We start from the raw sequence: 15,532 nt of genomic DNA, 5'->3' as shown, positions 1-15,532 counted from the left end.
TGATGATGTAAGCTCTCCCTTTAAATTAATAACACTGAAGTATCCGAAAGAAAGAACTGCAGTTAGATTGGTGAAGGAATAAACTCAAAAAAAACCCCCAAAAACAGGACCCCAACCCCCTAGCAACACATACAGGTTTTTTAAGGTACCTGGAGGTCATCAATTTACTTTTTCTGCAAAACCATAGAAGTTGTGCTCGTTTATCATTGAAGTAAAAGCTGTCCTGTCACATCTAGCTCTCTCCAGGATCTGTGATGATTTGCTTCTTGACCTCTAACATGAATCTGCTATTAAATTATTTCTATTATAACAACTTGCCATGGGAGCAGCATTGGTGTCCCTTGTGAGGTTCCTGATCTATAACTACTAGAGTGCTCCAAAGTGTAACCACAGGGCAAATAACTAAGCTACACCTCTATTTAGCATTTCTCATGCAGTGTGACTGTTGAGTTGCCATAATCAAAATGCCAGATAATTTTGTTCGTGGTTTGTATTTCAAAACCTGTCCAACATAAAGGCCTAAGTAATGGAACTGGTCAGAAGAAAATGGAGGCTATTGGTCACACAGGATTATATTGTGACGTGTTTAGGTCTTGGGCAGCTGAAGTCCAGACTTTTCTTAGGCTTCATCCTAAGCAAACATTAATAGTAATATTATTGACTGTTCTTTCTTAAAACTGGAAAACTGAAATACTCTTTAAAAAGAAGAAAATATTTCATGCTGTTGTAAAATATGCTTAATAAAAAGTTGGGTGGGAATTGAAGCGGATCTGAGCTTCAGGAAGCTCTTTCTCTTGAAATCAAAGAGCCAGGCTTTATTACAATCAAACCTCCACAGGTTTATCTAGGGAGAACACAGGAATTATCAAGGAAGGCAAAATAAAAAGGAGCTGTGACCTTGCATGCAAGTGTTTGCTTCCACTTAATACCTTTCTGAGTTGCAGCAAAGTCTCTTAGGCCCCTCCCATGTCTGGCTGATAGCAAGGACTCACAAGAATTTTATTTACTTGCTGCATTCTCTGAGTGAGCAGTAAGCTTCTTGCTATGGCTCTCTTGCATGAGATATCCTGCAGTTTCTGATCTTTCTATCTTCCAGCTAAATCCAGAGCATCTCAGAGAATAAACAATTCCCTGCTTCTCTTGAGAGGGAGGGGGAAATCACATTGCTCTTTAAAAGAATAGAACATATGATTGGAATCATAATAAATACCATTATTTCCCAAATATTTTTTTATGTTGCTTGTGATTAGTTGGTGTTTTCAAGAAGCTGGCCATAATTAGGTATGGAGGGGAAGGGATGAGGGCAAGATCTCTAAGAAGGTAAAAATGAGGCTTGATAACCAGTTTTAGTTGACTCCAGACAGGACTCCTGATAGACCAAGCACAGAGGATTTGTGAGGATCAAGTGCAAAAGGAAATCAACTACACAGCTTCTTATCCAAGATTCTTCACTTTAATTCACTAATCCCATCAGGTAATTTCTGTATCATCTTTGTAGCTATAATGGAGTTAAATTAAGGAAGTGTATTTGCTGTGTTAAAACTTCAGTACATACCTTTATGTACCTAAAACCAATGTACTAATGTCACTTAGGCATTTTGAGTGGCTGATGTACCCATCCCAAATCTTATTTATGTTTCTTGATTTGTCCAATATCTGCCTTTATATAGGCAGTCTTCAGGCAGTGGCATTGTTGAGGAAGATTTTCTTTTCACGTGGGAGCTGGGGCAGTTACCATGCACATCTCTGTGCATATTAATTCAGCCGTAGTACTGATAAAAGAGACTTCAAAGCACCAAAGTGCAAGGGGCCACTCTGTAATGGTCCATGCAGAAATGGTGGAGCTGGTGGCAGTAACTTTCCTGATGCATTGAGTGGAATGTGCTATGCAAAGGTACCACAGAGGGCAGTGGTGACGCCCCAAACTACTTGTCATCTACATGGAACCTCATCCCAGCAAAGCAGTACATTTTTTTAAACAAAGTAATTCCACTCATGCTTTGGTCTCTCAGTTGAGGATACCAATGTATCTATTTTTTCTCCTCCTTCTAGAAGTTGACTTGAAATATATTTACCCAACACAAAGCATGGTAGACATAAACAAGTGGTCTTTGGGACAAGTTTCTCAATCTGCCCTTGAATCTACCATATGTTCCAGTACTTCCTAATTTCTTTGCATTTTGGTTGCCTAGTGTGGACTAGCTCCTGAGAATATCTGCAGGTGTTGGTAGGTCTGGTTATACAAATGAGGCTGGGCATCAAATACATGTATAAGTGTAGCAACAGATTTTTCTTTTTGGTAGCTGTATTTCTTTCATAAATATGCTTATGTATGAGCTAAGCTCATAGGAATCCTCTACACATACAAATGGAAAATCTGGATTTGGAATGTAACAGCTGTTGAGCGGCATGAGTAGGTCAGGAAAGCATCATTTTAAACTAATGGTGGATTTAAGTATTAAAGTGTATTTTCTTCAGGATTGCAGTTTTAGTAATATTTATTTGTAACCAGGAATTCCCTTTTTGTTTCTTGTAAATGTTCAATCTTTTAAGCTTTTCTATGTGGTTAAAGGTTAATATTTTCTTATGGCAGCAACTTCCATATGCACAGCTGCACTTTGTTTACCTATGTTTTGATCTGGGGAAAGCAGAAGCTCTCAGTCTGCCCAAATGTTCTGATTTTTTATAGGTGACACTAATGAAGCTACAGTGGTTTTTTTCCCTCTCTCTCCCTCCTGGAGGTTTTTCATGATTCAAATTGCTTTTTGCCACTCTTTGCACTTCCCACTCTTGTACTTGCACTTTCTAGAGAGGGATGATTGGTATACAAATTGAATTTATCTCTAGGTGGTAGGAGTGCTGGAAATAATAGGACAACTCTGGTTGTATGAATTCTAATACTCCATTTTAGTTACAACTTCTTAAGACACCTAGATCCCCTTCCTAATCTAGTAGTACAATATATTTAGAGCTCTGTAGGGTACAGGATTCAAATCTTCTCTCTAAATTGTATTAATATAAAATCTGACCTAAAATTAATCTGCTGTTGCGATACTTCCTTCTGTGTTTAGGTCTGCATGGCCCTGCATGGCTAAGGTAGCTTTTAGGAAGTGCTGCTGCTGGTAACAAAATCCAATTGTCATGGATTAAAGTGTTGCACAGTGTTCAACTCTGCCTAAGAGCCAAACTAGCCCAGGATACAGTGAGATGATCTACTGGTTTTACTGGCAGAGTGACTTTAAACTCTTCTCTAACCTGTGATTCATTTGCTGTCAGTCCCTAAACAGGTGTTTGAGACTCTACTCCACACAACATCACTGAAAGATTTGAGAGGTGTAGAACTGGGGACACCACAAACCTGCTTTGTAGATAAACCAGAGTATTTGTAATAGCACTCATTTTATCTTGAAGAGGATTGGACATCGGAGAGACCCCCACCTTCCTCACCTTTAGCTTAAAGGAGTGTCTGTATTGATTGCCATATACATATTACTTTTTTTTTTTTCTCTTAGAATAGATACATTTCCAAGATTTTCCACCTGAACTTTAAACCATAATTAAGTATTTGGCCAGGAAAAAAATATTGCCATAGAATTAATTTTTCTTTTGCTGTTTATTGATGCATTTCAACTTGCTGGTCTACATTTTTTGTTTTGAACCATTAAACACCAGCATCCATCCAGACGGTACCTGTGCAGAATGGGAAGATGTATTGATTTGGCTGTACTTGAAAATAACTCTATTAAATCTGCTACTGAAAACAGAGTGGTTTTCCAATGGTGACTATGTAGAAGACTCCTGGAGAAACCATCACAACTCCAACCCTATATAGGACAGATCTCTAAGGGGCTTCATTCCAAAATCAATTTTGCAGTTCTGTGTTCTGGGGGACACAGGAAAACACTTACTGTGATTCTGAAGGGTGGATTTTTTTTTTTAGAAAAGTTTAAATTTAAAATGTTGGCTAAACAGCACTGAAACAAAATATATTTCCGGCTCCTGTATTTTGTTTAATTGTAGTATTTGCATGGCATGAACTATGTGAGTATTTTTGCTGAACACTTTGAGGTACAGATGAATTCTGGCTCTGGAAATGTGTCAGAGTCAAGACGAGTCCCTGCAGCGATACCCATCAGTGATGACAAGTATTTCTCACTTAGAAATACTTATCAGTGTAGAACATCAATATTTCTCATGTTTTCAATTAAACTTCAAAAGCTTCTGTCATGTTACACATATAAATAACACGGTCTGAAACACAAATGAGAAAATGGAGATTAAAACTGACCAATGATCCTAAGGAGAACTCATTACTGGAACTGAAACAGTAGTTTAAGGAAAACTCTCTTTTAAATACTTAACCAGGGAAACATCTTCCCTGGGGTTTGAAAGTCCTTCTACTGCATGCTTTGGAAAATTACATGGAAATGCTTTCCTTGCTGGGAACTCCATTCATATGCATACAGCAGGTCTAAGGAGAAATTTAGAGAAAAGTTCTTAGAAACAGCACACTAGGAAAGTGATTATTCTGTTGGTAGAAAGGAGAGGCAGTGAGAGATTGGATGCAGTGGGATTTTTGCTGCCTTGTCAAACCAGAATGTCTTCTGCAAACAAAGGAGATCCTTCAATCAACTGGCTTCACCAAAGAACTTGGAACACTTCACATTTTTTTTTTTTATTAGCTGTCATTCTTTGACATGATGAATACTTACAGCAGTATGTTAAAAAAGATACAGTTAAGTCTCTTGGCATCACTGCATAGCAGTCACAGCATTTTCACACAATCTAGTGCTTCCTTTCAGAATGATGCATATGGCATATATACGCACATATGGGGGCTGATTCTTGGTCCCAGTGAAGTTGGGGGGACCAGTGTTTGGCCCATAGAGTTGTATAAGATATGTGACTATGTATATATAAAATGCTTTACAATAAACATGACATATACAATCTTGAATTCAAAGATAAGCAGAATATATTTTACATCCAAGTCAAGCTTATGGTCTGCACTTAAAAGTTTATGTACCTAAAATATAGGATGGATTATAGAAACAAAGAGCAACAGTTTGCACCAATCAAAGTAATTTGAATACATATTCATGGCATGAAGCTTGCCTTGTGTTTTTGGGTGGCTTTTTTGGATTTGCAGGGTTTTCATTCCAATTTAATTATTGATTTTTGTCCATGGGGCTCATGGTAGCATCAGGAGGGGAATGGGCATACTTTATGGACAACTCAGATGAGTGACATAAAATATAAAGCAATAATTTCTGGCTGGTACCCGAAAATAAAAAGGTGACTACTTGAGTTTTTCCTTTCTGAGAATTCATTTGGAAGGGCTAAGTGTGCCTTCTCTGTCTAATTTGATGAAAACTTTTAACAGAAATTTAAACCCTGGATTGCAAAAGCTGGTGAGATCACTATGCAGTGTAACAACAGCCTTATCTCATTTACAGCTTTCTCATTAACCATTGGGGAGGTTTTGGTTTTTTTCATGAAAACCAAGTTTATACAAAGCTAATTGACCTGTGTTGTAGATTAGGTTAGACACGACTGCAGATCATGTGTTTGGTTTTTCTTCTTTTTCCTCCATAGACTCTACTTAATCTTAGCTACTCCTGTCTTTGTTCCTTGTATTTCAAAGGTACATGTTGTCAATAGTCCTTTTATTCCTCATTTGACTGGTGGCTGAACCACTGACACTTAAAACACAAAGGTATGTAAAATCTTTACTTAATTATTTTAACCAGCCTAATATTTTCACTTATTATCACTTACTATTGTTAGTTATACAGAATTTTGCCTCTTAAATGGTATTAAATCTTCATTTAGAGGAGCTAGATTTTAATCTCATTTGTGGGGCATAAAAACATTTTAACATCCTGCTTTCAACAGCTTTTTTCCTCTTTCTATATATGAAAACCTTAACTCAGTTTGAAAACTTCAAAATCTTTCAGCTGCACTGGCCCAGTGGGAAGGAAAAATAATTTACAAGGGCCTTCTGTAAAGTGGCTGATAGGGCTGACACCACCAAAATCTGTGTTATCTGCATAGCTTTTTTATTCTGTGCATCAGCAGCCTGTTGGCACACTGGGGAGAAACCCAGTGCAGAAATGCCCTCCAAATCAGAGAATACCACACATATTACAACTGCATGTGCTAAGCACTGGCTGTGCTGTTGGGTTGGCTGGTACCAGCTAGGGTTTCTACGGGAAATCAGATGGCTGCATTTTGCATTAGACCCCAGGGAATCTGGCTGCCAGGCATCTGCTGCCAGAGCCTACCCTTTCTGAGCACTTCTGTCTGGAGCACCTGAGGCAAACTGGCCCAGGCCCAAACCTGTGTAATGGGTTTGGCTCACAAGTACAGAAGTGTTGCTGGGGCCACCCTGAACCTCTTTCAAGCGCTATTTCATTAGATAAGGTGATTGAAATCTAACCGGTATGTTCAGTGCACCAAAATCCCCCACAGCCTAGTAATTTTCAGAAAAGCTTTTTAAAGTTGGAAAGTTTTAACATGGTAAGAGCAAACTTGTAATGGAACCTGTAGGTTCCACTTGTAGAAAAGGGCTTGGGTTTAATGTGGCTGTAACAAAATTTCATTTGTACCTAAGCTTTCCTGTTGGACCTATTTTCTGGAAGCTCTACAGAAACAGCTCGGCAATGTTTCTGTCAAGAGCTTTTTATGTTGCTAGATGCTGGGTTTAACTAAATTTCAGAACATTTAAAAAAATTCTTTGAGCTAGATGGCAAAGGGCTTCAATTTCTTAGTAAAAAGATAAAATATGGAAAATTACATTCTTTTGTATGGACTTAAGTGCTTCTAAGCAGCACATTACATTGCTCACATAATGTCCTAATAATTGTCCTACATCTGTCAGAAGGAAAGGTACATCTAAAAAGCTGCAAAGTGGTGGTGCTTCCACCCGCACCACCTTCATGTGCTTAAGAAGACATTTACGTCCTGTAGTTAGAAACAATTCTACTACAACTCTTCCTGAGTGCCCTTTGCTTGCTGTGGTCCTTCTACTATATGAATCTCATTTAAATTAGGAGGAGGTCTGGTTGTACCTTACATAGCAGTGGAGAGGCAGAAGAACATTGCTGAAGTGCTTTGTGTGCTCACTGCCCCTTTTTACTTCACCGAGTTTCAGCCTCTTTTCTCTGAAGATACATACAAAGAAGGAGTAAATCATCCTTCACAAAACTCATGCTTTTTATTTTCCTCTAAACACATTAGTCACCTTATGAGCATGAACTTTCATCAAGCCAATAATCCCTGTAATTGAGAAAAATGTTTTATATTTTCCCTTGCACTTCTGTGAGTAAACATCTTTCTCATATTTCTCAAAAAACAACTTAAAAAGCTCTTTCTTTGTTGGCCTCTTCAATGTCTTCACATCTCAATGTGACTATCCAAATGTGACTACCTGGCCATACCTGCTCATTCTTTTGGAAAGCAGCTGTACAGATCTGATGTATAGGGGGTTCATAACAACACCGTACTTCACCTGAATGTAGTTATTCTTTCTGGGGGCAGAAGAGCAGGGGACAATCCCTTTGGTGCAACGCAGTAGTGTCTGAGAATACAATCTCACTGAAATGGTGGAAGCTTAAGTAAAGTTTAATAAAGACTTTCTGAACTGAGGTTGTTTACGGCATAGTTAAGGCCAAGTATCTTTCACAAACATGAGATCATAGAAAATTCTTCAGCCACTATGATAGCTAAGAGGATTTTTAGTAGTCTGACTACAATACATTTTCTTCCTTCATTGAGTGAGACTAATCTAAAAGTCAGTTGAAGTATTCTTTTAATTAAAAGAAAAATACAAATGCATTTTGATGCTGACTATCTAAGGAGGGAATATGGGGAAAAAATCAGCTACACTGCAACATCTCTCAAGAAAACAACTGAACTCCAGAACTAATGCTGTGCTTTGTAGATGACTAAGCTATTTAGTAAAAATTCACACATTTGAATAAATGGTAATCATGCAGAACTGTCAAATCATGTGATGTTGCCGTGGGGCCTGGGGGGTTTTTTGAACTTTAAACTTGAGGCTCGGTGAAACATTTGCCTAGACCGAATGTGCAAGGTGCCATGGATTAACAACATGGACCCATATGGAATGTGTTTGAAGTTTTCAAGAAGTTATCCTGCCAGACTTCATTCCTTAATGACCTTTGATATACCTCAGATAGTGGAAAGGCAGTTCAGAATCGTATCTTGTAATTATATGATTTTGGCAGCTATCAGAAGATGAAGGATGCTAGAAGTTAAGGCTTTTATCCACAAACAATGGTGTATATTAATAAACTCTATACCATATTTACAAATGCTTTCTCTTGTATTAAAACTAACAGTATTCTGTTCACAGTGCCAATGTTTTTACAGGTAGCAATCATCCCACAGTACTCCAGTATTTTGGCATGGGAATCAGTAGCGCTTTCTATTTACAGAAAATGTACACATATGAATATAAACAGGTAACTTGAAACAGTACTCAAAAGATAGATCTGTTTGTGTTTCAAAGGTTTAGGCTGTACTACATCTTCCCTTTCGGCTGCGAGGGAATACTGTTCCTTGCAATGAGAAGATGCCTGTCTTTTATCCAAAGTGGCATAAAAATGATTACCAAAACAAGCCTTGTTACACTGGAGGTGTGTATACGGAGAGTAACTTCAGTCCAAGGTTTATAGATCTTTTGTTTAGTGCACAGAATACAAAAGTTAAAAAGGTTTTTAACTACTAAAACAACCCGACTCTCTGCCCTCTGCGAGCACCATCCCGCTCGGTCCATGTCCTCTGGATGCTGGAGATGCTGGTGGTTTAATGTGCAGCCCAGCTGCCAGCCTAGAAAGGGTGTGGTGCTCTGGGCATATGTCCCAGTATGACCTGTGGTAAATGAAAAGATCACCAAGAGTGCCTCTCTGTGTCCCCTGTTCTCTCAGCAATCTTCCCTGCTTCATGGCAGCTGGAACTGGCCTGGCTTCCTGGCTGCTGACTGGGACTCCGCATTGGGGCAGTTTGGGATCAGGAGTGACTAAATAGCATCAGGCATGCGCAGAATGGAGAGAGGGGAGAAGAACGTGAAGATCAAAAAGAAACCCAGCAGAACCATGGGCGTGTTCATGAGGACCCTTAGAGCTTTGCCATTTCTTGTCTTTGCATGATGTTGACAACCAGGCTCCTGCTCCCTGGGACCTTTTTTGCTGCTGTGACCAAGACGGAGATAGCAGTGCTAAAAGGAAAAGTGCAAAGCTGCCACTAAGGAGTCTCTTCTTCATTTAAAGTCTGTTCCTGGCTGCCAGTCACTTGGCCTGAGTGGTCATTGCTCCTACTACTGCTGTGTTGCTTATGCAGCAAACTTCTCCACTTGGCCTTGTTCCTCCTGAGATGGTTTAGCATGTTTTCAGATAGGGGAGTGTTGCCTGTAAACTGGGCCCACCTCTCAAAGAGTGGCTCAACGATGTACGTCATGAATCCTGGAGAAACACACAAGGGACAGCTGGTGAGCAACAAGTTAATTCCACAAGTGCACTGCCCCATTGACTGCCTCAAAAGCACAGAGCAAGGTAAGTGGCAAAAGCCCTGATGAGAAATAACAACAAACTCTCTAACAGACCTCAATTCCTTTTGAAATGCAGAGCTTTTGACCAGCATAGATGACAAGATATGGCTTTATCTTTGTGTGTCACAGTAAACTCTGTGACTGTCAACAACTCTTTGAGGAGATTTCAGACAAGAAAGTAACCAGTGTTCAACACTGGCTGCAAATTTTTCCCATGGGTATTTTCCCCCTATGCAAAGACTCCTTTGTCTTTCTGTTGAACATTTGGCTTAGATAGATTTCTTTTCAGACATTTTAATTTAGAACATATTTTTTAACTCTTATGGTATCTGCAGCTCTTATTATTAAAACAACTGGATTGGAGTGGGGCATGTGGTGACTAAAAGTTTCTCTTACAGCTTCTGCCATAGTGAGATAAACATGAAGAGAATGAAACTAATACTTACCAATCTGGATGCTTGGTACTGTATCCTTTTGCTGATTACAAAGGGGGCTTATTTCCAGTTCAAATTTTTGTTCCAGATCACCTGCAAAAAAAAAAGGGAAAAAAATATTTTTCTGCCACTTTTACCTCTTCTCCATACCTGTGCCACACTCTTACAGGGTCTGCAACTGTGGGAGGAACTGGAATCTTCTACCAATGATGACCACGGTAAATGTCTAAATACCTTCGTTTTCTGGACTTCTTCTTTTTAGGTATCAGATAAACCAATTATCCATACAAAGAAAAATCTAAGAAAAGATAACTTTTAGATGAACATTAAATCTGAGCACGTAAGTGTTCTGAGGACCTTAATTTTTAAAACAGACTCTCTTATGTGAAAGGTTTTTAAGACATTCTAGTTCGTTTACTCATTGTTCAGATCACTTCCTACCAGAAAACTGCAGCATATCAATTTTAGATTTACAGTAGTACTGTAGTGGAAATTGCTAGTGTGTTCTTCTGGAAGTGGCTCATAAAGGGAAGAGTGTTGGAGCCTGGCAGCCCACAGCTGTGGCTGGACTAACAAACTAGTAAGGACCAAAGCATGGACTCCAGCAATGTTTCAAGTGTTAAGAGCTATGGAGCTCAAGTTATAAATGTGGAAAAAGGATGAAATTAAAAGTCTGTCTTTATTACTGTGCAGTAGCTGGGTATCAAGCTATGCCTTTGCTGCTGCACTGAGCATATTTATTTCCCGGGTCATCCAGGAAGTCCCCAGAGAGGCATCTGTACAGGACTGACTCGAGACAGCAAAGTAGTTGGCTGAACTCCTAGCCACCTTCATAGCAGAGTATTTGACTAACTGGACCAGGAGGTCTCTAGTTCCAAATCCAAGACTGCCCTGAAGATTCCTGCAGGCAGCTCCTGCTGTGACCAGCCCTGGGGACTGTTTCAAATTGTTGGAAGAAAAACCTCGCTGGCGGATCTGTTCACTCCAGATGCCACCTCAGATTGCTCCTGATGCAGAATTGACCAGATTTGGCACTGAGAAGATGCTTATGAACAGTCAGCAGAAATTATTCCTGCAGAAATAGTCACACAGGACAGGTTTCTGTACATAGTAATGGTAGGAGATGTTTCTTTATGGAGCTGAAAGTAATCAATAGCAACAACCATGCTGGATTTAAGAATTCAGCAGAAAAAACATCTCAGAGTGTGTAATTTGCTCACTGCCATGCAAGACAGCAGTTACTTTTTCTGCTGGAGAGACTGCGTTCCCCATGCCTGCAATTACTTCATGCAAAGATTGCTCTGAGTTAAGTTTTGGGTGTAGGGGTTTTCTTAAAACACTCTCTGTCTGTGAGTGCAACACATTCATCCTTTGTGATTGTTAGCCTTCTCTGCCAGTGTACAACCCTGGTTACTGCAAGAGGTACAGGACCTTTCCTGTTTACAGTATGGAAGGGAAGAGAGAGTTAACTGTGTGCAAGCTAAGATGTGCCACTTCCCCTCACACAATAATATTTTGTCCATCTGATTTAGTAATAAGGATGTAGTGAGGGCTGGTTAGGAAAAACTTTACTGTAAGAAGACACGCTAGTTTAGACAAAACACTGTATTCAACCCATAAAGAAACATTTTGCTTTAAATCCACTGTTTTTGTTTAAAAGCTCTTTTCTCCCCATGAACAGTTTTTGCTATTGTGCTACTCAGGTTCTATAGCCCCATATAAAACACTGTGCATTTCTAAGCCTTGCTTTCTTCCCTTTGCAGCATGGAATCACTTCTTAAATGTGAACAGAGTATTTTCAGTTCTAATTGGGTACTTAGAAAGTATCAGGATAACATTTTTAGCTTCATGAACAACCAAAAGGAACAATTTAGCAAAACTGAGACACAATAACAGCTTCTTATGTTTCCAAATGTGCAATTTGTCGTCTTCTCATCTACCCCTCCAAAACTGACTAAAATAAAAGAAAGTTTCTAACTCCAGTAATATCCCCTCTGTAGGTGTTCTGGGTAGAAAATGGTTGACCTGTCTGGCTCAAAGTATATCCACATCTTCTTGTCTTTTAGAAGTCAATTAAGTAATTGACAAAGATTTGATAAGATTTGCTTTTGCATGGTAAGTACTTCAAATGACGGTCAATTTTTTTTTTGTTTCAAGTTACTGTAAAAGGAACTGCATGAATTAGTTCCTGAGAACTTTTATGCTAGGGAATACCTTCCAAGCAATTTTAAAACCCTATCAGAAAAACTGGTAATTAATGCTGCTTCAACATCGGCCATTTTCTCGAAAGCTTTTTCTTACTACTTCCAGTTTCATGTACACAAATCAAGTTTTATTACTTACCCTGTGTTCCTAGCTGTGCTGACTTTTAAAAGATCTGAAAATAAATTAGAGTATTTTTCTAGGAAAGGTTTTTTTAGGAGCTGCTGTAGGTGTCAAATGCTCCCTGAAATGTACCTGGATTGTATTTTTTATTTACTAAGATTTAGTGTAGATGCACCAGAACACTGGAAGATCAGGATCTGAGTCTCTATTAAAATGGCCTTAGAAATGTTCTATTAAAAAACTGTTAAAACTTTGTTCCAGAAGGAAGATTAAACAAAGCACTAATTGTGGTATTATCTGTCTCATCTATAGTTAAGAATCAAAACATGAGACCTTATGGATTCCAAATGTTAAACTTTGTGCCGAAAAGTACCTTCAAGCCCCATCATTGTGTGTAAGGGGGCAGAGAGGTCTACAAAAACACTTTAAAGTGATAATGGTATCTAAATGCATGCTATTTAATACTGGGGGTATTGTACCACTGAACAGGATTATACAGCCACTAGTGATAATCAGACCACAGCTTTTGTATAATTGTCCCACACAAAATGCTCCTTTCCTCCCTGTGATGCTTCTAACTGGTCTCATGTACTCTGGTATCTCATTTCAGAGGTATGTTTTAGATGGTAGATGAACAAATCTTGAGGGCAGTGGAAAAAGCTTACGTTTGTAAGAGTTGAGCTGTCTTTCTCAGCATGGTCCCCCAATACACTAAAGGGGAGGTATTGCACCTCTTGAGCTGCCTGCTGATTATGCCTTATACACATCTGACTAACTAAACCTGCATTGGGCAAGTTGCTTATGTTGCTTCAAAGGAATCAAAGACATTTCACCAGCTTAAACTGACATGGGCTGAAAATTAACTCACTGACTGGTTTGCCCTTGTTACAGACTAACTGTACCAGGTACCAGCTCAGATGTGGCTTATTTTGTAGTGCAGAATGTTAAATGAACTAAGAACTTCATTGTGTGCTCTTCCACTTGCCTGCAACTCGCAGGATGCTCTGAACAAAGAATTTAGCAGCGATTAAACTCTGCTGCACCCTGTATTGTAGCACAGCATGACCTTGCCTATGCAGATAGAGCCAAATGGTGTAATTACTGTGTTTCAAAAAAAACCCCTGCGTGACTGTGCTCTCTGCAGAGGTCTGAAAACATTTGCAGTAGGTTCTAGCTGAGGTTTGGCTTGCCTGCTTTGGCCCTTTCAACAGCATGCTGGGAAGCGTGTTTGAACCCTTTTTCTGCATTTGCAGGCAGAAGAATGTGTCATATTTGGGAAACAGTGAGAGTAAGGCTTCCATCAGAGTTGTAGTGGGAGCATGAAAAGCAAGAAAAAACAGTGCTAGGATTTTGGGGCAGTGTGGCGCCTACACCATTCCAGCTCAGAAACGCTCATGGTGACTGGAGGGTCTCAGAGAAGAACCCAGCCATGAGCTTTTCAGCTGAACTCAATTGCTGAGGCACAGCAAAACCCCTCCTCCTTTCTGATGCTGGTACAGGAGCAGAGAAACATTTGTTGCTCTTCTACCCCTTCCCACTTTTCCAGTGAGGCAGCGCATCTCTGAAGAGTTCATTCTCAAGGGACATTTCAGTGCTACCTCTGGCTTGTCACACAGAAACCATGGAAAGCTGAGGTGAAAGGGGGCTGCTGTGAGTTGAAAGGGCTGACCTTGCCGGTAAAACTCTTCGCAGACCCGGTCACTCCACTGCTTGCTCAGATCCCAGACCCGGCAAGGGTTGCAAATGTCAGCACACTTGAGTGCAATCTGAAAACAAGAAGAAAAGTAGTAGTGAGAAAGGAAGGTACTGTTTAGCAGTGCTTCAGCAGTAAATCTGCAGTCAGGGAACTCCCAGGCCCCACCAGCGATGCCGGGAAGGGTTAAGATTACCTTTCAGAGACTCAGCCTCACCCAAATGCGCCCTTTGAGGAAAGAGCATTTATTTAAGCTGCAAACAAAACTTTCATTCAGCCCTCCACTTTACGGTAGTGAGAACAAGAGCAGGACCAAATTCCAAGGCTGCAAAGTGTTTTGGATATTCCTTGGAAGAAATAAGCCAACAAAAGCCTCAGGCTGGCTCCTGCTGACTGCTTGGCTCAGCATCCATGGCTGATGACAAGGAAGGGAAGAGCCAAGCTGGTGTATTTGGGCATGATTTCTCTGCGGTCTCAGTGAGTGACCTTGCATTTCACTTCAATTACACTTCATCTTAATGTCTGCATATTTTTGTTTACAAAGCTAAGCACAGGGCTCTCCACACTGCCCCTGGCCTGGTTTCACTTAGTTAACTAGTACTTTTAAGTGCTTTGTAGGAGAATGAGTACAGGGGAAAAAGGTTTTTTAAACCGAGTAACTACTTCAGAAAAGTAAACCATGTAATAGTCTGCCTGTCTTACTGCCTTGGAACAAAATATCACGTGCCTTGTTTCTTCACAGACTGAACACAGTCATTCTGTCTGACAGAAGTCAGAAGTCATTCTGGCACCCGGCAAGAAAACATAAGTATTTCCTCTAAGAGTTCAGACCTGTGAACCAGCAGAGGGAAATCTCCAAGTCATTTTTCTCTTTGGATTAAGCTGATTGGCCTTAATGTTATTGTCTACTGCAAGGACCTTTCAAACATTCTTTAGGTTACTCTAATCAATCAAGAGTTCTTGATCTTTTTCTTTTCTTCTTCCATAACTAATCCACCAGATAAGTAAATCTTACCGTCTATTCCCTTGTTCCTAAGTTCCTAGTGCATAAGAAACCATTTTTTTCCATAGCTGAGAGCTGTAACTCCTCTGCTTTTGGTATTTGCACAGCTTTCTTGCCTTATCTGTCCAGAAATATGGTCAACCTATCATCCTGCCCTGCACAGTCTGTGCAGGAATCTGACAGAAGACTGTTTGAGCCAGAACTGGTGAGAAGATACTACATTTCTCATGCTGCTGGAGGGGGAAGAATGAACAGATCAGCACTTCTTTCTTTGCAGCTATCACCTTTTCCATTACTTTAATGGAAGGAAAATATGTAGATGTTTGTTTTATAAGTGAAAACAATTACTTCAACTTCTTTATGTACTTAGGAATGAAATTAATGTAATTTCTCCAAAGAAGCAAGTATATGTAGCTATGTTAATCACAATAATGCTTTAATAGATAGAGGTTTATTCTGAAGAGTCTGCTAATGACTGCTGTTTAGCTGGAAGAACCAGTATGAAT

At 39.7% G+C, this 15,532-nt stretch overlaps 1 protein-coding gene across 4 annotated transcripts in view; it reads right to left on the bottom strand.

Annotated features, from left to right (window-relative positions):
* Window positions 1-4,659: 4,659 nt before the first annotated feature.
* PDE7B (phosphodiesterase 7B) overlaps window positions 4,660-15,532 on the bottom strand; it is a 168,893-nt gene continuing 158,020 nt past the window's right edge. For all 4 annotated transcript variants that reach the window (XM_053973205.1, XM_053973207.1, XM_053973206.1 and 1 more), the window contains 3 exons: window positions 14,000-14,096; window positions 10,018-10,098; window positions 4,660-9,485 (listed from right to left, as the gene is read on the bottom strand). In XM_053973205.1, the coding sequence (XP_053829180.1) occupies window positions 9,268-9,485; window positions 10,018-10,098; window positions 14,000-14,096 (396 nt within the window). In that variant the 3' untranslated portion in view covers window positions 4,660-9,267. The remainder of the gene's footprint in view (window positions 9,486-10,017; window positions 10,099-13,999; window positions 14,097-15,532) is intronic.

Source organism: Vidua macroura, chromosome 3, assembly GCF_024509145.1.
Source record: "Vidua macroura isolate BioBank_ID:100142 chromosome 3, ASM2450914v1, whole genome shotgun sequence".
NCBI lineage: Eukaryota > Metazoa > Chordata > Aves > Passeriformes > Viduidae > Vidua > Vidua macroura.
This window is presented reverse-complemented; position numbering and strand designations above follow the sequence as displayed.